This window comes from Solanum verrucosum, unplaced genomic scaffold, assembly GCF_900185275.1.
Source record: "Solanum verrucosum unplaced genomic scaffold, falcon-dt-bn FXZP01000287.1, whole genome shotgun sequence".
Taxonomy (NCBI): Eukaryota; Viridiplantae; Streptophyta; class Magnoliopsida; order Solanales; family Solanaceae; genus Solanum; species Solanum verrucosum.
The window spans coordinates 2,108,315-2,130,755 of record NW_026020292.1 but is presented as its reverse complement, the minus strand read 5'-3'; the positions used below and the strand labels follow the sequence as shown (position 1 = coordinate 2,130,755).

Genomic DNA, 22,441 nt, shown 5'->3' with positions numbered 1-22,441 from the left:
AAATCTATCAAATTTCTGACTCATAAAATATACAAAATATTAAACTAAGGGTAGAAAAAAGTTTACACTATTAAGAATAAGATACAGTCTTGATTATCTTCCAGACTTATTAACATGAACTGTGAAATACATAATTTATCAAATACGACAAAATATTTAAAAAGTCTACAATAACGTGTCTTAAATCTTCTCAAAGTATAGATGGTAGAAGAATTGCAGACTGGTGTTTCATCCTTGACATCTTATGATTCTTGAATTGCATTTTCTTGATTGAATTAACCAATTAGTTTCCACAAGTGATTGAAAGAAAAGGTCACTTTAATTCATGGTCTACAAATTAACACAAGTAAATCTTACAACACAATCATAATCCAAAATACATATAATAAGAAAATTCCACATGCCTCGTATTGATGATCTATTTGACTAGCTTCAATATGTCATAGTGTTTTCTGAGATGGATTTGATATCTAGTTACCATCAACTGAGGATTAGTACATCGGGCAATCTTAAGACCACATTTAGGACTCGTTATGATCATTAGGAGTTCCTAGTGATGTCTTTTGAGTTGACTAATGACCCTTCCACCTTCAAAACAACATAGTTTAACAATTGAGAAGAGAAAATTTACCACAATGCTATCTTTGAGTATCCTCAACAACTTGATCTTCAGGACTTATTATCATGATTCATGAACATGTGAAATATATAATTTAACAAAAATAGGTAAAATATTATAAAAGTCTATAATCTCATGTTTCAAACCTTCTCGGAGTATATATGGTGTCAGGAGTGCAGATAAATAGTTTCATCGTTAGACGTATTTTGATTCTTGAATTGAAACTCTAATTGCATTTATCCAAATAACAACATCATGAAGTTGTGACGGAAGAAAAAACTTCTTTAAGGGTCTATTTGGAAAGCCACCAGGTACCAAGTAATTGAAATTGGCGTAGTTACTAGGGTAGTAATTACCAACTTAGTAATTACACAACCTAGTAATTACACTGACATGTTTGTTTGCCACAATGTAATTACAAGTATACTGTTTGGTTGCACAAGTGTAATCATAAGGTTATATTGAATTTTTAAAATAAAAAATTAATTATTTAAATTAAAACTATATTAATTAATAAACATATGTTCTTAACTAATATTATAAAAAATAATTTAATTATATTTTTCAATTTAGTATATTTTAATTATATTAACCATAAAAACTAAAAGTACGGGAATTCTATGAACATCATGAAATACATGTTTGACAAAAGTTTAATATTATAAATATAATGTCATAAAATTATAAAACTTTTGACAAAAAAATAATCTATCTAATCTAACTTTAAAAAAATAGCTTGCAATGTAGTTGAGTCAATACTCCTACAACAAATGAAATTGAAAATATTACATAAGTTCTAAATACATTTTTAAAATATTAATAATCACTTTCCTACTTCATTTGTCTAGGATCTTTTAAAATACTAATAATAATAATCATGATTATTTTAGTAAACTATACACTTTATATAAATATGTAAAAATGATTGGAGTGAGCATTTACCATATTACCAACTATTTTGGTGTGGGGCGTGGGCGATGGAAGGCAGTGAGTTCCGCTCACGTACCAGTTTTTGCCATGCAACCTTACTGCGCATGCATTGAAAATATAGATTGTGCAAAAATTGTGCATTTATTGTTATTTGAAATGTTCCATGGGGTAATAGAACGTCTGTAAAGTTAAAATGTCTTTTTTTTTAAAACCAGAACATCTTCGAGTGTCACTTTATGTTTTTTTTTCCCTCAAAATATAATAGTGTTTTATATTTTTAAGAAAAGAAAATAGCTTACTTGTAGAGTCTATTATAACACAATTAAATAATTGCTCAAGGCTTCAATATTTTTGGGCTTACTACTTTGTTCTATACTAGTTTAGTGTACATGTTATGCACGTGTATCTCATATTAATCAATAATATGATTTTTAACAATATTTTATTCGAAAGTTTAATTTTTAGGTTGAGTTAAAATTCTGAAACCGGCTAATACACTTGTTTACCTTCTACTAGAGGAATATGTGCGGCTTAAATTGGCTGATTTTGGGTTGTCGTTGAGATCAACTGAAACAAGAAAAATTACCATCAAAGAAGGACTCTGGTTGTCATGACTTAGACCGTCGTGATTAACACTCACACTAACCCTCCGGTGGGAGAACCACTACTACAACTCAAACCAAGCAACTAAACCAAAACTAAGGTATTTAAGTACACGAAAGTAGGAAAATAGTAAGGAAAGAAAGAGAGTTCCTATAAACTCTAACAATAATAACTAACAATGCGGAAGTAATAACCTAGAACCTGAAAGTCAATGTACCAAAACATCTGAAGTTCAACAAGTCTAAACAATAAGGGATGCAACCCCAATCTAATGAACTAATCAATTAACTAGAACATAGTCTAAGTCCGGAAATGGTGGACATACACGAAAGAGAACCCTTGGAAGCCCGAAAGAATTAGCTCACCCTTGAATTCGAACGATCACTGATCTCCTAAGCGAGGTCTGTCAGTAGCCGCTTGAAGATGCCCTGTACTCAACAAAAATAAGAGCAAGTGCAGTATCAGTACACAACCACAGTGTACTGGTAAGATCACATAGCTATCCCACTAGTTGTAACATACATAAGTCAAACAACAATACAATCACATGCATATATCTAGGGCTGGGCATAAACACCGAGAAACCGAAACACCGAACCGTACCGAATTATTTCGGTTTCGGTATTTCGGTTTTCGGTATATATTTTCGTATTTTTCGGTATTTCGGTTCGGTTTTTGGTATGTCATTTTACATAATTCGGTATTTCGGTGTACCGAAATATATTACACTATATTTATAATATTATTAATATTAAATAAAAAAATAGGTAAAATTAGGTCTAAGTCCAATTTAAACTTTAACTTTTCAACTTTTACTTTTTTAGCATAGCAGCAGCCCTCAGCCGCACATCAATCTACACTCTACAATCTTTGACTCTTTTCCACTTCACCCTTGGTACTTCCCACGTTTTTCGGCGACCGGCCGACCAGAACACAGCAGGTCACCACGCAGCCACTCACCACGCAGGCAGCAGTAATCACGATTCACGCAGCAGCGAGCCAGCGACCAGCTTTACGCAGTAGCGACCAGCATCACCTAGCAGCCGACCAGCGACCACCATCGACAGATCGACGACCACCATCAGGTATTGTATTTGACGGATTGATTAGTTTTTTGTTGTCAATATTTCTTCTTCCATTTTAAGTTATCAAGTTTCAAAATGAATATTTTTTCATCCTTTTTTTAAATTTTATTTTAGCTTTTGTTACTAGTTAGCTGTTAGTGTGTGATTTGTGAATTCATTATGAATTTTTATTTTATTTTATATAGATGGCTAAACAAAATCAATTAAATATGGGTGTGGCTAGTCAAAGTCGAATAAGTATGACTGATTCTACGAATAATACACCTACTAATAGCAATGATGCGTCAATTGGCACAGAGGAAACAAGAAAAAGAAAAGAAATGGATCCTAGATCTCCTGTTTGGCAACACTTTGAAAAAATATTTGAAAATGGTGTATTAGTTAAAGCAAAGTGTTTACATTGTAAACAAAACTATGCTGCTAATACAACTAGAAATGGAACAAGTGGACTGAGACAACATTTGACAAACCGATGTAAAGTGTATAAGCCCCCGCCTGTTGCACCTGGTATTCAAAAATTGTTAAATATTCAAAGTAACAGTTCTTCGATAGAGACTTGGAAATTTGAGCAAGAGGTAGCTAGGAGAGCTTTAGTTGAGATGATAATTTTGGATGAACTACCTTTTAGTTTTGTTGAAAAAGAAGGATTTAAGAAGTTTATGAGTAAAGTCCAACCTTTGTTTCGGATTCCTTCTCGTAGAACCATAACAAGGGATTCTTATGAAGTTTATGGTGAATTGAGAATAGATTTGAAAAAGTCTTTAAGAGAAATACAACCAAGAATTTGTCTCACAACAGACACATGGACTTCGGTGCAAAGAATCAATTATATGTGTTTGACTGCTCACTTTATTGACAGGGATTGGGTGCTTCATAAAAGAATATTGAATTTTTGTCCTATCACTAGTCATAAAGGTGAGCATTTGGCTGAGTGTATTAGTAATTGTTTACTTGATTGGAATTTGGACAATGTCTTTACTGTTACGGTTGATAATGCCTCTTCAAATGATGTGGCGATTTTAGAGTTGTCCAAAAAATTAGATATGTGGGGAACTAATATGATGGATGGTAAGCATCTTCATGTGAGATGTATGGCTCACATACTTAATTTGATTGTGCAAGATGGTTTGAAAGAAATTGGTCCTTCTATCAAACGGGTGAGACACATGGTGAAATATGTTAGATCATCTTCTACAAGGACAAGAACTTCTTGAAATGTGTTGAAATGCAAAAGATAGAATGTGACAAAATGTTGTCTTTAGATGTGCCTACTAGGTGGAATTCCACCTATTTGATGTTGGACACGACAGAAAAATTTGAGAAGGCTTTTGAGAGGTTTGATCTTTATGATGGTAATTTTAATTATTTTCTTGCTACTGATGTTTGTGAAGATGGAACTATTGCAGGTTCAATTCAAAATGAGGATAGGACTAATGTGAGGAATGTCACAAAGTTTCTTGAAAAATTTTATGAGCTCACACTGAAAGTTTCAGGTTCACGGTCTGTTACTTGTAATGTTCATTTTGAGGATATATTTGAGCTTGATGCATATTTGAAAGTATGTATGACAAGTGATGATGTTGATTTGAGTAAAATGGCTACGGGGATGAAAGAAAAATTCAAGAAATATTGGGGTACTCCTGTAAAGATGAACAAAATGCTTTTTATTGCTTCTGTTTTGGATCCTCGCAATAAATTTGTGTATGTTAGTTTTGCTCTTGAAGAATTACTTGGGGAAGAAAAGGGAAAGATAGTGAATAATGAAGTAGAGGCATACTTGAAGAAATTGTTTGCGATCTATGTAAGTAAGTATGCAAGAGGTTCTAAAAATCAATCATCTTCGTCTGACTTATCTGATTCATCTACTTGTGGTCTTTCTCAAAATGTGAAAACAAATTCTTTGAGAACTAAGTTTTACATGAAGAAACAAAAGGAAGATTCTGGAAGTTTAGGTGTTAAATCTTAGTTGGATAGATATCTTCTTGAAGACCAAGAGCCTGAATCTGAGGATTTTGATATTTTGATTTGGTGGAAAGTTAATTCTCCTAGATTTCCTGTACTTTCACAGCTGGCTCGCGATGTATTGGCTATTCCTATGTCGAGTGTGGCATCAGAATGTGCATTTAGCACCGGTGGTCGTATTCTTGATCCCTTTAGAAGTTCATTGACTCCCAAATGTGTGCAATGCCTTATTTGTGTCCAAGATTGACTTAGACAAGAAACTAAGCCTATTTGTGTTGAAGAAAGTTTGGAGTTTCTTGAAAAAATTGAACTTGGTAAGACTTTTTATTTTTTATTTGTTTTTGGAAAAAATAAAATACTTATTGTGTTGTATCTTGTATGACATATTTGATTTTCTTATTTATAGAGATGGCAAATAGTGGAAGAAGCTCTTCCATTGTTGATCTATGATTGGCTTGCAAGTGGTGAGTTCAATACGTCATTTATTTAATCATATCATTTTTTTAATCTTAAAAGTAGTGTTCTAACATTTGATTTTATCTTAAAAGGTCCAAGAGTCAAGACAATGAAGAAAGACGTAAAGTACTAAGTTTTGTTAGTATTTTTGTTGGCACTTGAGACTTGAAAGTTGAAAGTGGTCTCATGGAAGAGAGTCAAGAAAACTCATTATTGTTGTTTGTTATTGTTGGCATTTGAAAGTGATCTCATGGAAGAAGGCAAGAAGCTACATTGTTTGTTGCTCATTATTGTTTGTTATTGTTAGCACTTGAAAGTTGAAACTTGAAAGTGGTCTCATGGAAGAAACTACATTGGTGCATTATTGTTACTTGTTAGATTGTTATTATGTTGTTGTGTAATGGCTTATGGCATGATCAATTGGTCATTGTATTTGTGAAGACATTAACTACAATGCACTTTTGTTTTAGTGACATTGTTAATTAAAAATTTGTGTGTTTTAGTGACATTGTGAATTAAAAATTTATGGTGTTAATGCCTAATTGCAGATTGGCAGTATGGCACTTCGTTTTGACTTCTAAGTTTTAATGTGAGCTTCTTTGGTGTTAATGCCTAATTGCAAATTGGACTTATGGTATCTTCTTTGGTGTTATTTTACAGAATATTGTAGTTATTATGACATAGCAATGTAACTATTTTTAGCCCATTAAGCTGAAAAATCAAACAAAAAAATTGTAAAATTTTAAATTTTAAACAGCCCACTAAGCAGGCCCATAAAAAAAACCGAACTAACAAAAACCGAATCGAAATAACATAAACCGAACCAAACTTAAAAAAACCAAACCGAACCGAAATAGTTCGGTTTGGTGTTCGGTACACGCTGTACAAGAACCGAAAACCGAAAAAAAAAAACTGAAACCGAACCGAATTACCGAATGCCCAGCCCTACATATATCGAACATATACAATTTCATCAACATTTACGAACAACGAACAACTTCACATGTCTCAAAATACACATTATGACAAGTCATTGGTCCTCTCATGGAACCCAAATCCAAACAGTTAGCATACCGGAACGTGGTATTCAATCCAATGATTATGCCGAAACGTGGCAACCGATCCAAGTTAGTTATGCCGGAACGTGGCAACCGATCCATTCAACACACCACAATCACAATAACAAGTATATCCTCAAGATCATACATTTAAGTCATGATTTCATGGTAACTATCATTCATCTAGCTCATTTACAACAAGTGTGATCAGTAATGCAACATTCGCATACATGCAAGTATCATAATGAAGCAAGAACAAACATACATCACACAATCATAGAATCGCAACCATCACCTACCTTGAAACAAGCTTGAAACCCTAAGAAACTTGATCATTCCCTTTTCAAATTCGTTTCGCTTGTTGTTGGTCTACAAACAATCATAATAACACGAGAATCAATAAACAATCACTAATTACCCGGATTACTAACAATTCTAGATCATACCCATGATCCTAAGTATCCAAACTAGGGTTTTTTTCCACCATAGTTTCCAATTCAAAACCCTCCCCCATCGATAATTACCCATTCTATTACGTTCTACGGATAAAAAAATAGATTCAGGGAGTGAAAAACTTACCTTCAGCCTCAAGAATGGTGAAAAACTATTAGGAGTCGCCTGGGGTTTGTTCCTTAGCTCAAAAAATTGAAAAGTGCAAAATAAGGTCGTTTAGGGGTTTATTTATGATTTTAAGTCACGTCGAACCCGCCACAGCAGCCCTCAACCCGCTGTAGCGACCCCGCCAGAGCGACCAAAAGCTTCGCCATAGCGGCTTGCACAAACTAGTGAGCTATTTAAAGAATTCCAAAATCACTATTTCACAACACACCTCTAACCAATGACACTCAGAAAATACCATTCACACTAAGATCGATTCCGGGAGTTCTACTCGCCCGAATCAATTCCGTAAAGTTATACGGATTCCTTAACAAGTTATCTAACCACTCATGTAACTAGAATTGTAAATAAATCACCCGATTGTTACCATATTTCCCTACACCTTAAAGACTCCAATTTCGTCCAAATTTGGACAAGGTTGGGAAAATCCAAATACTACGAAAAAGTTTTTTGTCTCAAATTTTCCCCCATTGGCATTTTTATAATGACGGAAACAAATCGTTACAATAGATACCAATTTACCCAGCACTTGTCCCCGAGTGATAAAACTTAGGAAAATAAGAAAAGAATGAAGTAGTACCTGAATTGATGAACAATTGGGGATACTTGTCTCGCATGTCCCTCTCGATTTTCCAAGTAGCTTTCTCAACTGGACGATTCTTCCATTGAACTTTCACAGACTTAATCTCCATGGTCCTCAACCTACGCACATCACGATCAAGAATTGCCACCGATTCCTCATTATATTTGAGGTCTTTGTCTAACACAATTGAGTCCCATTTAATGATATAATCCCTGCCACCATGATATCTCTTCAACATAGACACATAAAATACCTAATGAACACCCGATAGATTAGGAGGTAGAGCCAATCTATACGCTACTGGTCTCACACATTCGAGAATCTCAAATGGACCAATGTATCGCAGACTTAGCTTACCTTTCTTGCCGAATCTCATCACCCTTTTCATGGGTGATACCTTAAGAAGAACATTCTCACCGGTTTGAAACGTCATGTCTCTTACCTTATGGTTCACATACTTCTTCTGTCTACTCTAGGCTTCTAAAAACTTAGCTTGAATACTCCTCACCTTATTTTGAGCATCCTTCACTAAATCAACCCCCAAAGGTTTCACATCTCCAGCCTCAAACCATCCTATGGATGATTTACATTCCCTACCATATAATGCCTCAAATGGTGCCATATTAATACTGGAGTGATAACTATTATTATAGGAGAACTCACACAAAGGTATGAATTTATCCCAATGCCCTCTAAAGTCAAGCACACATGCCCTCAATATGTCTTCTAACACTTGAATAGTCCTCTCTGACTGCCCGCCTGTCTGTGGGTGGAAGGCTGTAACTAAAAGTGAGTTGTGTGCCCAATTCATCATGTAATTTTCTCTAAAACTTGGATGTGAATTGGGTACCACAGTCTGATATGATAGAGAGAGGAACCCCATCCAATCTCACTATCTCTTTCATATAAACTTTAGCCAATTGTTCAGTATTATAATCTATTCTTACTGGGATACAATGGGCTGACTTGGTCAATCTATCAACCACTACCCAAATAGAATCAAACTTCCCCAAAGTCATGGGAAGATCGACCACAAAATCCATGGCTATCCTTTCCCATTTCCATTCCTGAATTGGAATTCTTTGAAGCGAACCTGCAGGCCTTTGATGTTCATACTTCACTTGTTGAAAATTTTGACACTTCGCCATAAACTCTGTTATATCCTTCTTCATGCCCGACCATCAATAAATTTGCTTCAAATCTTGGTACATCTTGGTCACACCCGGATGGATAGAATATCGCGAACCATGAGTCTCTGCCAATAAATTTCTCAATCAAGTCATCTACTCTAGAGACACATATTCTCCCTTTAAAATTGAGCTCACCATCCACATCAAGAGTGGTCTCTTGTGCCTTACCAATTGTAGTCTTCTTTCTAAGCTCCTCCAAATTTTCATCTTCAAATTATTTGGCCTTGATCTCATCAATGAATGTGGCCCTCACTTCAACACTAGCTAACACCCCACCTCCTTCTGAGATGCCCAACTGCATGAACTTAGACTCTAAGGTCTGAATTTCCTTAGCCAAAGGTCGCTTGGTTACACTCAAGCAAGGTAAACTATCCATACTCACCGTTTTCCGACTTAAAGCATCTGCCACTACATTAGCCTTACCCGGATGGTATTGAATGGTGACATCATAATCTTTAAGTAGCTCCATCCTCCTTCGCTGTCTTAAATTCATACCCTTTTAAGTGAACACATGCTGCAAACTACGATGATCAGTAAATACCTCACATTTAACCCCATGGAGGTAATGCCGCCAAATCTTAAGAGCAAACACTATCGCTGTCAACTCCAAATCATGTGTTGGATGATTCCTCTCATGCACTTTCAGTTGGCGCGAGGCATAAGCTATAACATTCTTATCCTGCATCAACACAACACCTAAACCAGAATGCAAAGCATCACAATATCTATATATATATATATATTAATTTCACAAATTAATTGAACTATTTTCTGAAAAATTTAAAATCTATCAAATTTCTAACTCATCAAATATACAAAATATCATGCTACAAAATATTAGGGTAATGCTAAATAGCCAGAAAATTTGGCCAAAAATTTAAAAAAGTCTATAATATCTTTTTTATTTTAAAATAAACTGATCTTTTTTCCATTTTTAATGAAAAGATATTAAAGTTAAAAGGGTAAAAATGTTCAAAAAAGTAAAATAACATAGTGTGAAGTATGTTATTTTACCATTCTGACCAAAATTTCTGGCCAAAAGGATTTTTTAAAATATTGGGTAATGCTAAATGGCCAGAAAATTTGGCCACAAATTTAAAAAGTTTATAATATCCCTTTTATTTTAAAATAAACTGCTCTTTTTTCTATTTTTTAATTAAAAGATATTAAAGTTAAAAGGGTAAACATGTTCAAAAAAGTAAAATAACATAGTGTGAAATATGTTATTTTACCATTTTGACCAAATTTTCTGGCCAAAAGGATTTTTTCAAAATATTGGGTAATGCTAAATGGTCAGTTAGCCAAAATTTGGCCAGAAATTTAAAAAGTCTACAATATCCTTTTTATTTTAAAATAAATTGATCTTTTTTTCATTTTTTAATTAAAAGATATTAAAGTTAAAAGGATAAAAATGTTCAAAAAAGTAAAATAACATAGTATGAAGTATGTTATTTTACCATTCTGACCAAAATTTCTGGCCAAATTTTTCTTTTCAAAATATTGGGTAATGCTAAATGGCCAAAGAATTTACACTATTAATAATAAGATACAGTCTTGATTATCTTCAGGACTTATTAACATGACCTGTTAATTTATCAAATAGGACAAAATATTAAAAAAGTCTATAATAACGTGTCTCAAACCTTTTCAAAGTACAAATGGTACAAAAGTTGCAGACTGGTGGTTTCATCATTGGTATCTTATGATTCTCGAATTGCAACTTCTTAATTGAATTAGCCAATTAGATTTCACAAGTGATTGAAAAAAAATGTCACTTTAATTCATGGTCTAAAAATAAACACAAGTAAATCTTACAACACAATCAAAGTATAAAATTTAATCCAAAATACATATAATAAGAAAATATATATACCGTTACCATATGCCTCATATTGATGATATATTTGATCAACTTGAAGGTGTCGTAGTGTTTTCTAAGATTGATTTGATATCTAATTACCATCAACTGATGATTAGGGAAGCAAACAATCTTAAGACTGCATTTAGGACTCGTTATGGTCATTAGGAGTTCCTAGTGATGTCTTTTGAGTTGACTAATGTCCCTGCCGCCTTCAAAACAACACCGTCTAACAATCGAGAAGAGAAAATTTACCACAATGCTATCTTTGAGTATCCTCAACAATCTGATCTTCATGATTTATCATCATGAACGTGTGAAATATATAATTTAACAAAAATAGGTGAAATATTATAAAAGTCTATAATCTCATGTTTCAAACCTTCTATGAGTATATATGGTGTCAGGAGTGTAGAGTGCAGACATATAGTTTCATCGTTAGACGTATTTTTATTCTTGAATTGAAACTCTAATTGCATTTATCCAAATAACAACATCATGAAGTTGTGATGAAAGAAAAAACTTCTTTAAGGTCTATTAGGAAAGACACTAGGTAAATGTAATTGGTGTAATAACTAGGTAGTAATTACCAACATAGTAATTACACTGATATGTTTGTTTGCCACAGTGTAATTACAAGTGTACTGTTTGGTTGCACAAGTGTAATCATAAGGTTATATTGAATTTTAAAAATAAAAATTAAAATATATTAATTAATAAACATATGTTCTTAAGCAATATTATAAAAAATAATTTATATATATTTTTCAATCTAGTATATTTTAATTAAATTAATCATAAAAACTAAAAGTACAGAATTTCTATGAACATTATGAAATGCATGTTTGACAAAAGTTTAATATTATAAATATAATGTCATAAAATTATAAAACTTTTGACAAAAAGATAATATATCAAATCTAACTTAAAAAAATAGTCTGCAATATAAAATATCGAGTCAATACTCCTAAAACAAATAAAATTGAATAACATAAGTTCTGAATACATTTTTAAAATACTAATAATCACTTTAATATATTAAGAAAAAATACAATTTTTTCTTTATATCCTTAACCCAATGTCCTACTTCATTTGTCTAGGATCTTTTAAAATACTAATAATCATGATTATTTTAGTAAACTATACACTTTTTATATGAATATATGTAAAAATGATTGGAATGAGCATTTACCATATTACCCCATATTTTGGTGTGGGGCTTGGGCGATGGGAGGCAGTGAGTACCGCTCACGTACCACTTTTTGCCATGCAACCTTATTGCGCCTTTTCCTAATTTCTCAAACAGAAAATAAAGAGGGAAGAAGGAAAAATTATCTTCCCTATTTCTCTTTTTTTTTTCTTTTTTCTTTCCCTCTGAAAATTATTCACAATTTTACATTAATTAATTTTATATTTCCCTTTCAAATTTTGTATAGATTGACGTAACAATGGGTGAAGGAGCCTCATCTTCTTCAAAGAAATCCAGGAAACCAGATTGTAATTCTTTTTCTTTCATTTTTTATCTTTGTTTTTTCAATGATCAATTTTTGTTTTAAAGTTTTATGGTTTTCAAGATTCAATTTTTATTGGTAGAAAAACAAGAACAGGGCATGCTCTTGGTTAGAATAGAGATCTGGGTTATTTAGAAAATTCAATTTAGGGATCGGGTATTTACGTTGTTTTATTAATATGAACCCTATTTAGTTAACCATAGAATTAATTACATTGTAACAAATGCACTGCAAAATTGTTAATGAAGTATAATTCTTTTGATTTTTGGTTAAATGGGTGAAATCAACATACTTAAAGGGCTCTAAATTAGTGAAAGAAGCCCTCGGGTTTTGTTTTGTCTTTACTGGATTGTGATCTGGCTTAGTTCTTGTCTGAATGTTTATTCTTGTGTTCATTGAATCTTTGATGATTCTGTTGGGTGTGTGAACTAATTCAACACATTGGAAGTTGAAAAGAAAAAAAGAACCTATATATAAGGTGTAAGATTCTCTTAATGGGGTGAACCGTGCCCAAAGCAGACAATATCACACCATGTAAGAGTATTTTGGCACAACAGATTCATAGCCATGATGCTACTTTCAATTCTTGTTGAACTTAACTACAAGTACTTTCATGACTTTTATACTCCTTTTTGCAATTTGAGTGATGTGTATTTGTATATGCCTGCTTAAAAGACATAGATTTCACTGTTTTTATGTATTTTTAGTTTTATTCACAGAAACTAAACTAATTTAGATGGCATATTTTTGTGTTGTAGATTCGAGGTTTACCCAACAAGAGTTGCCCGCTTGCAAGCCAATTTTAACTCCACAATGGGTATGCATGCATTCACAGAATCATTTGACATAACTTCTTTTGACAAAACCTCCTTCAAGTCTTCACTGTAATGGCTTGTTGAATATATTTCTCATTTTATGCATTCAGGTTGTCACGGTGTTTATCTTCCTTGGCATTGTCTTCATTCCTATAGGCCTTGCCTCATTGTCTGCATCAGAAAAAGTACTCAAATATCCATCTCTTTATGGTTTTTGGGAGTTTGTTTTTAGACGTCAAATGGTATTTGACATGAAATATCTTTCATTTGTATGCAGGTAGTGGAAATTGTACTTCGATATGATGAGCATTGCGCTCCTACAAACTATACGCAACCAGACCTTGCATATCATGATAGGATTGCATTTATCAAAAATAATAAGTCAAACAAGACCTGTATCAGGACCTTGACAGTTAGTTCCGTGTTCCAAATACATTGGTTTTTCTTTTCTTTGTTCCAAAATTTTAACATTGCGTTGCCTAATCCTTATGAATTCATTTGCTGAATGTTTTTAGGTTCCTAAGAAAATGAAGCATCCTATCTATGTTTATTATCAGCTCAATAACTTCTACCAGAATCATCGTCGGTATGTCCAAGATTTTATTTAATTCAAGTTAAAGCTCTGTTATATATTATGAGTATAAAAATGAACCGATGTTTTAAACTCATAAAAAGACAATTTGTGTGTGTAGTTGAAGAGAATAACTCTTCTGATGCAATTGAAGTATGTTCTTTCGTCTAAGTTGTGGTATTATGTTGTTCCAGATGACTGTTCCCTTCACCCTCAAGAAAAAGCACAAACAAAAAGACTAAAGAGACAAAAAGAAATGCACAGAGTGAACTTTAGTAGACTAAGATATATTGTGATTTAAGCTAGGAAGATTTACAGGTATACCAGTCGTTGGGGCGCAGGCTTCTTGTGCTGTATTTATTCATTAATAAGCATAAAACTCAAGTATAAAAGTAAGAACATGCATAAAGTTGAATTTATCAATAAAAATGAAATGGGAAACAGATAACAAATCAAGAAGTTAAAGATGACATCTTTTTATAAAAATTGAGGAAGTTATGGAAAAGTCACTAAATATGTAACTAACTGAAGGATTAAAACTTTTAAGTCATCATTGAGGAGAATTTAGATCTTTAGCAATGGAAAATTTTGTTAGGCATGCTGATATACACCAAATAAAAAGAAGTTTAGAACATACTCTTTCTTAATATGTTGATGTATAATAATAGAGTTGAAAATAAATTGATATGCAGATAACAGGAACTGGATGAAGTTTATCAGCTTTAATCTTGTCCAGTTCCTAGTTTTTGTTTCTGCCAATGAATTATTTCTAGTAGTACGTCTGCTCAGGAAGGAATAAATTTTCTATTTTCCTTCCTGGTGTCTAACAGATATCCTGGCCAATGAGGCACCGGGACAATAATGTTAATGTAGAAATTCCGTTCATCGTCTCACAATTCTGAAATTTAATGATACATATCTGGCCTGACTGTGAAAGAGATCATGCAAGTTGCCTATTTTTGCTTTTCTTACTCTGTAGTAGTGTTTTACAAGAGATATACTCTTGCATCGAGAGTGGACATGCTTGAAGGAGAGTCACTTCATTTTTTTCCGGTAAATGATACTCACTTAAATGGTATTGAAAGCTTCCTATGTTTTCACAGATACGTAAAAAGCAGAAATGATGAGCAATTGCGCGACCCAAATTTTAAGGGTGACTTAAAAAAGACTTGTGCTCCTGAAGACATGAATGGAAATGAACCTGTGATTCCCTGTGGGCTTATCGCTTGGAGTTTGTTCAATGATACATATGGTTTTTCAATTAAGGACAAAGGTTTACCAATCAATAGGAAGAACATTTCATGGCCAAGTGATAGAAAGCACAAATTTGGATCAAAAGTTTTCCCAAAAAATTTTCAGAAAGGAAGTTTAATTGGGGGTGGAGCACTTAACGAGAGCATACCTGTTAGTGCAGACTTTTGCCCTCTTTTTCATCTTATTATCATTATTCCTTTTCCACATTTTTATCGTTATCTTAACTATTTTGCGTATTTTTTGCATGCAGATGAGTGAGCAAGAGGATCTTCAGGTTTGGTTGCGAACTGCGGCATTACCAGTATTCAGAAAGTTATATGGGAAGATAGAGCATGATCTTGAAGCTAATGAGAACATTACAGTAGTAATACAAAACAATTACAACACATATACATTTGAGGGTAAAAAGTCTTTGGTTCTTTCAACCACTACATGGATTGGTGGAAAGAATAAGTTCCTAGGCATCGCATACTTGACAGTTGGTGGAATTTGCTTATTCGTGGCAATAATTTTCATACTTATGTATGTCATCAAACCAAGGTAAGAATGCACCCAATACTGTCTTCCCTTTTTGATTCCTTAATCCTACTATATTTATATCTGCAGCAAACCATTTACTTTTTTCTCTTTTTTTGTTTACTAGTTAAGAAAACCAAAGCTGGCTTCTAGGAATAGATTTGCTGGATAACATCCTTATAGTTTCAATTGTTTGAAGTGATATAAAAGAAAAAAGAACTCTATGTTGCATTTAAGAATCAACACGAGCTCATGAAGGGTTAAAACTTAAACTCTGTAAATCTCATTTTCATCATGTCTTGATAGTCATTTATTGCACCAGGAGCATGCATGGTATTTTTCAGATGTGTTTAAATTGAGAATTTCAAGGAAACAATATGTTATGGTCTTGCTTTTCAGGTCCTCCCAATTTCCTGCTATGTATTTCAATTTTCATCCTTTTAAGAAAAGTTGTTATTAGCAGGAAAAATCGAGTCAAATAACTACTGAATTTGGATTTTCTTCAGCAGTTGATACAAGCTAATAGCTAAACTCCTTTTCATATGGCCAATTTGTTTCGGAAATATATAGTTAGTAAAAGCAAGATAATCTGTTTTTGTTTGAAGATATCAACAGAAAATGAAATGATCATGAGAATAGACGGGGGAATGAAAAGTCGGAGGCTGTTATTTTCAGTTTATGACCTTAGTTGGAATTTGACCATTATACCATTGATGTTTATTGTGAAATTGTGACTGTGCAGGCCATTCGGTGATCCAGCCTATCTGTCATGGAACTTGAATCCTTCAGGGAACTGATGATGTCTGCATTATCATCCGTCATGCTCTTCTCTCCAAATTTTTCCTGCAGAAGAGTTTTAGCTGGTTTAGTTGTTAACGCTAACTATATTATCCATACTTTCAAGCTAAGTCCTGGACCAGTGACAGCATCTTGTGATTTAGGCATTCAACACTATTGTCATTTCACTATACATATCATGTTAACCATCAAAACCTCTGCTTTGCAGCTTCACTCTTTGATTAATTCCTTTATTGTGGTAAGACAATCTTTCTAGACCACTGAATTGTACCAAAACAGAATGCTTGTTGTATACCTTTTTTTTTTTTTAATGTACTGATCAGAATAGGACTGAACACTGAAATTTGTTGTTATATTTGAGCAGACTACACTTGTTTTAATTAGAAAAAAGATACCTTGTGATTACACTCTGAATTATTAGGCTGAGCAAAGATGTCTATCCTAATCTTAAAATCTAGAAAATAGATGGGACATATCAAATTGTGAAGAAAAAGTTGGTAGAATTGAAGCACAAAAATATCAATATTTTGTATTGCTTAGGATCCAACTCTTTAAAAGTGTATCAAAAGTTAAAACGACATATATGGACAACAAATGTAATACATTAACTTATTGAAAAGCTCCACTCGAGTCCTAAAGTACTATGCTCATTGCCCAATAAATAAAAAAAATAATCTATAAAATCAGAGTATTGATTAGATATTGAAAAAAGAACAAATACAATCTATATCAAGATCTTACATCAGCTGTGTCAATTTTCAGGGGGGATTAATTAAGTTAAGCTTTCCCTTAATAACAATTAATTGTGGTTAGCATTACAACAAGTTAATCTATAGCAAACAAAAGCAAATTAAAGAAGAAAAAATGTAAAGATTTCTTGATTGGTTCTTCTTGTCTTGTTTCTTTAAGCATTCCCCAAAATAGTCCAAAATGCATGTAAAGGTGCAATCAATTCTACCAAAGTGTTGACTCTCATAACTACTCCTGATAGAGTTTTCCTTGAAAATGCCATAAATGTATCAAGAAATGTTGCACTTTTTGTTATTTTCCTTATAGGAAACTCATGCATTGTGACCATGTCTCTATGGATTGTCACTGTTTTTGAAGGTGCCACTTGATGATAAAATGTATTGGCTACTTGTCTTGTGGCAATAAACATTCCTTGGTTCACTTCTATTTTCTCATAAACTTCAAAGCTTGGTGAACTTGAAAAACCATCAGTCTCTTCATCATCCAAGAAATTGTCATCATTACCAAATCCTAATGAGAAATTGTTTGCTTCTGTTTCATTCATGTTATTTTGCTGACCACTTGCTTCTCCTGAAATTAATTAGTAAATATTGATTAACATAAAAAACAAGAAAAAAGTTACTCCCTCTGTCCAATTTTATATGATGTTGTTTGACTTGGTACGTACAAAATTTAAGAAAAAATAAAGACAGACTTTTAAAACTTGTAGAATAACTATACAAAATATGAGAATAAGAAACACTTGTTCATGTATATATTCTGAAAATACCTTGGAGTTGATCTTGTTCCTCTTTATGGGGACCTGAAATATTTTCTATTGGGACAGTCTTGTAGTCCTCAAGAAAGGTCTGTCAAGTACAACATAAAGCAAATTAATCACTTATCCTAGAAATAATGCAAAATAAGAATAATACTTTTATATCCTAGATGACACATTTTTCTTTTTTAATTACCTTGTTTCAAGAAAAATGTCCCATTTTTATAATTAAAATGATTTACAGACACACAAATACTCAAAAAAAGTTTTACACCATAAATTTCAAAAGTATTTTTTTCTTTGGTAAATTTTGTGTCAAACCAAATGGTGTTGGATAAATTGAGACGGAGGAAGTAATAGAATTGATTGCATAGATTAGTGGCATTACCTTGTCATCCTTTTCTGACATACCTACCCATCTCAATCTTTCAACCATAGTCTCAGATTTGAAATCCTCATCAAAATCAACAATTGGTATGGAATTATTTTGATCATCATCTTCCTTTAATTGGTCCATAAAATTGAAGGAATTACCCAAGTCATGATTGTTATTATGAGGAAGAAAAGAGAAGTCATCTCCATAATTAATATTATTATAATTTCCATCCCATGAATATTCTTGATTTGTAAGGTCATGTGAAGCTTGGGCTACTGAGAGTATTTCTTGTACAATGTCAGTTTGATTTGTTGTGCTCTGATGATACATAACATCATTTGATTGAGACATCACATATCCTACTTGGGGAAAATCTTGCACTTCCAATGGAGGCAATGCAAATCTATGCTGCAACCTTGCACACTCTAATGCTATATCAACCTTCATATACAACAAAAAATAATAAAATAAAATATGAGAAATAAATAAAGTGATATATAAAAAGACAGCTCGATGCACTAAGCTCAATCCTCAACCAATCAAACATGTACACATTAAAAAACATTTTTGTCAAAATATATATTTCCTACATATCAAACACATGCATGATATATAAAAAGACAGCTCGATGCACTAAGGCTCTCGTTACGGAGAGGTTTCAAGAAAAGGATTACCTTAGATGGATGATTATAAGGAAAAGGTCCATTAGTGGGAAATGATGGATTGTTATTGAAAGTGAAATTAGCTTCATCTGACAAGTATTGCATCCATTTATTATCATCATTGCTTGGAGCAGGTGCAACATTCATTAATGGTGAACCATGAAGAAGCATGGATGATGATGAAGTTGTTGTAGGCATCATTCCATAATCAGAATCTTCACCTCTTCCTTCAGTATACAATTGATCATTAATGCTACAACCTGACCGATCACTACCATAATGATCTCCAATTTTTGGAACATTCAAACTCTTCTTGAATACACGACAAAGTGCATAAGCATCCTGCAATATATCGCTATCTTTCAGATGACCTGATAATGTAAAATATCTTTTACAATACTCCTATTTGTATATAAAATTTTTGACTTCTACACATATGCTATTAGTAATGATGAAAAATCTTAGATGTGATATTTTAGACTTTCTTGTATATTGTATTTCTGACTCTACCACTGCTATCAAATCACATCAAAGAAAATAAGACATGTGTATAATAAAGTAACAACATGTTTTGATAGATTAAATTACATTAACCGTTGTTAAATCCATATTATGTATCTGTACGTACCTGGAGGCCGTTAGCAACTTCACATTCTCTTTCTTCCAAACGATATTCATGCATAACCCAACCGGTTCGAGTTCCATGAGGTGCTCTTCCTCTGTAATATACAAGAGTTTTCTTCATTCCAATTGGCCTCATCTGTGAATTTACTTTCCGGTCCTTACCGGTAGCCTTCCAGTACCCAGCTTTCGTTGCACGATTAGTCCTTGTTCCATTAGGGTATTTACGATCACGAGGACTGAAGAAGTACCATTCCATATCTTTACTAGGCAATAGGGACTTATCTGTAAAGCGGATTAAAATTAATAATTATGATATGAGAGGGTTTAAAAAGGCAAAAAAGAGGTGGAACTCATGATTTCCATAATGCAATGATTATTAAAGTTTGTTTTATAAGACTTTTTTCATTTTTAGGGACCAGACAACTAATAACTTCCTTTAAAGCAATTGGAACATGCATGAAATGATCATACAATTTTAGAAATTTTGTTCTACCTGTAAATTAAAGCATATGATCTTTGAATAATTAAAGTGCGTTCAAAGTATTCAGACTCACAACATGTTAGTATGTTTAACAGATTCGTTAAAACTTCTAGCGACATTTTATATAAAATGTTAGTTATAAATACTCATTGTTACTACTGCTGCTAAATATATATAATATAGCAATAATTATATTATTATTGTCAAATAATTGCTGTTAAATCCTTTATTAGTTGCAGTGAAAGCTTGTTTTATAAGACTTGGCATTTTACCCGAACAGTCTCTAAATTTATGTATCAAATTAAAGTTTAAAAAAAGAGGAGGAAATAGTATAGCTTGTCTTTGTTACTTATATACCTTTCTTGATAATTACTTTGGAATATATGACGCTAGCTATAGCTAGCTAGGTATTGTTTCTTTTTATTTCACTAAACAATTATACATCCCATCCCATGATATGATAATTATTTGAAGAAACCCATGATTTTTATAATTATATATAAAATGATATAACAAGAATGGAAATCATGTATATACCTGGTAAATCCCATGGTTCACATTTGTAAAGATCAACTTCAGGAATGACTTCGAGTTCAATTTTCCTTCCATTGATCTTTCTTTTCAAATAATAAGCAACAAGTTCTTCATCTGTTGGATGAAACCTGAATCCCGGAGGCAATGAAACTGGTGCCATATATCTACTTCTCCTTTGGAACTTCAATCTCTTTATAAGGTTTTCTTCCTTAGCTTCTTGAGAGAGAGTTCCAAAGAAGAGAGAAAATGATACAAGTTTTTGTACGATTTGATAACAAGACAAAAAGCAAATGAAAGCTCTCTTGCCTACTTTTGTCTTTTAAATTTCTTCTCACTTTAATAAATCTTTCTTCTCAAGCTCTTCTATTTTTTTCTCTCTAAACAACTTGGTCTAATTTGTATACAATACATACATACATAGGGCAAGATATATAGAGTAGTATTTTTTTAATTTTCTAGCAAAATTCTATGCTTGGAAGTTGTCCTTTCTTGGAATCTGAGCTTTCTTGTACACGTGGTGGTATCTGATTTGTTGCATTACCGACCCTATAGCTATATAAATAAAAAAATTGGGAAATATATAATTATTTGTTTAGTTTAGAAGGAAAGATGGGAAGAGGATCTATGTCCCTCTACAACTACGTTAACGAGAAACTGTCTGAATGGAAACGAATTGGCGGCTTTTCTTAACTGTCAATCTCCCATAAATGTTCCTTTCACATGCCAACTACATGCAACAATTGATCTATCACGAAAAATGAAAATTTAGATAGTCAATTAACTGAATTATTAAGATTTTCTTCTCTTTCAAATATGATATTTTGTCGCCCGCTGCTTCTTTTCTTTTTTCAGTTAACTATATATTTCTCACAAAGCATATATAATTTCTGATCAAACTCCTATAAAAAAAAGTTCTCTAATTAATGAAAATTGTGGACATTTAAATTTGAGAGAAGTATTAAAAGCATCTCTAAATTTGGTCTGATTAGTTTCATTTTTGTATTATTGACCGCCATAAAAATAGTCTTTCACCTGACTAACTGAACTTAAATACACCCTGATCTTGCAACATGAATGAAATACACCTCTAAATTCTCATCAAGTTTAGGGGTATTTTTAACACTTCTCTCGACTTTTTATGAAAAGTTACATGCTCCTACAAGAGTTTGACACCACTTATTTTATCATATGCAGATTAGAGGCTGTATCGGGGGAGTATCTAAATTTTATTAATCAATCAGAAGGATGCTCTTAAGACTTACAATAGTTACAAAAAATTTATGTCAAATTCAAAAGTGTTTTTAATACTTCCCCTCTAAATTTTTTTTATACTTTATAATAAGGGGTGTCGTGATGGGTCCTACTTTAGGAACGTGAAGATCCGAGGTGGCAAAGTGGGGGAGCAAGGATCATTTGGCAGCTTTTGTCGTTGTCATTGTCCTTTGTCTATTATAGTCCATACCAAAATTCCCTCTCTCTATTGTCTCTATCATGTGTGCTTTTCCTTTTGATCAATCTATCTTTTGGTGCTTTTCCCCTTTTTAGGGTTTAATCTTCTTACTTCTCATATAATACCCTATTTTTATATTATAATATTCAAATCTACCTTCTCTTTATGTTCCTCTTCCCTTCCTACAAGAGATCATGGAAGAGAATCTACCCAAGTGGTCCCCTTCAAGCTACTCTTCAAGATTCACTAAATTGCAAATCAATACTTCTTTCTTTTTCCTTTGATATTCATGTTAGAATTTGATTAAATTTGAATTTTGTATTTTATAGGGTCCAATTTTCCAGGGGGGAGGGGGCACTCCCACTAAGAATTTTTTTCAT

The 22,441-nt window shown here is 32.7% G+C and overlaps 3 protein-coding genes across 5 annotated transcripts in view; 1 reads left to right on the top strand and 2 right to left on the bottom strand.

Annotated features, from left to right (window-relative positions):
* The window catches only part of LOC125834553 (auxin response factor 8-like), a 771,942-nt gene that overhangs the window by 373,417 nt on the left and 376,084 nt on the right, over positions 1 to 22,441 (bottom strand). The window lies entirely within an intron of this gene.
* LOC125834580 (ALA-interacting subunit 5-like) lies at positions 12,312 to 16,727 on the top strand. The gene is made up of 8 exons (XM_049513720.1): positions 12,312 to 12,459; positions 13,232 to 13,290; positions 13,399 to 13,473; positions 13,566 to 13,700; positions 13,804 to 13,874; positions 14,963 to 15,263; positions 15,364 to 15,653; positions 16,372 to 16,727. Exons 1-8 carry the CDS (start codon positions 12,411 to 12,413, stop codon positions 16,424 to 16,426), a joined length of 1,035 nt encoding a protein of 344 aa, XP_049369677.1. The 5' UTR covers positions 12,312 to 12,410; the 3' UTR covers positions 16,427 to 16,727.
* LOC125834562 (NAC domain-containing protein 86-like) lies at positions 17,311 to 20,983 on the bottom strand. Its single transcript, XM_049513704.1, has 6 exons — positions 20,615 to 20,983; positions 19,601 to 19,878; positions 18,985 to 19,314; positions 18,323 to 18,751; positions 17,947 to 18,025; positions 17,311 to 17,747 (listed from the first exon to the last, which is right to left on the bottom strand). The coding sequence occupies exons 1-6, from the start codon at positions 20,769 to 20,771 to the stop codon at positions 17,332 to 17,334; spliced, it is 1,689 nt and encodes a 562-aa protein (XP_049369661.1). The 5' UTR covers positions 20,772 to 20,983; the 3' UTR covers positions 17,311 to 17,331.

Excerpts from the sequence above, each read along its gene's own strand:
- LOC125834580 (XM_049513720.1), top strand. The coding sequence starts at position 12,411 with ATGGGTGAAGGAGCCTCATCTTCTTCAAAGAAATCCAGGAAACCAGAT. Across the intron at positions 12,460-13,231 it reads GAAATCCAGGAAACCAGATT|ATTCGAGGTTTACCCAACAA; the intron begins GTAATTCTTTTT and ends TTTGTGTTGTAG. Across the intron at positions 15,264-15,363 it reads CACTTAACGAGAGCATACCT|ATGAGTGAGCAAGAGGATCT; the intron begins GTTAGTGCAGAC and ends TTTTGCATGCAG.
- LOC125834562 (XM_049513704.1), bottom strand. The coding sequence starts at position 20,771 with ATGGCACCAGTTTCATTGCCTCCGGGATTCAGGTTTCATCCAACAGAT. Across the intron at positions 19,315-19,600 it reads AAGTTGCTAACGGCCTCCAG|GATGCTTATGCACTTTGTCG; the intron begins GTACGTACAGAT and ends GATATATTGCAG. Across the intron at positions 18,752-18,984 it reads CTTATAATCATCCATCTAAG|GTTGATATAGCATTAGAGTG; the intron begins GTAATCCTTTTC and ends TTGTATATGAAG.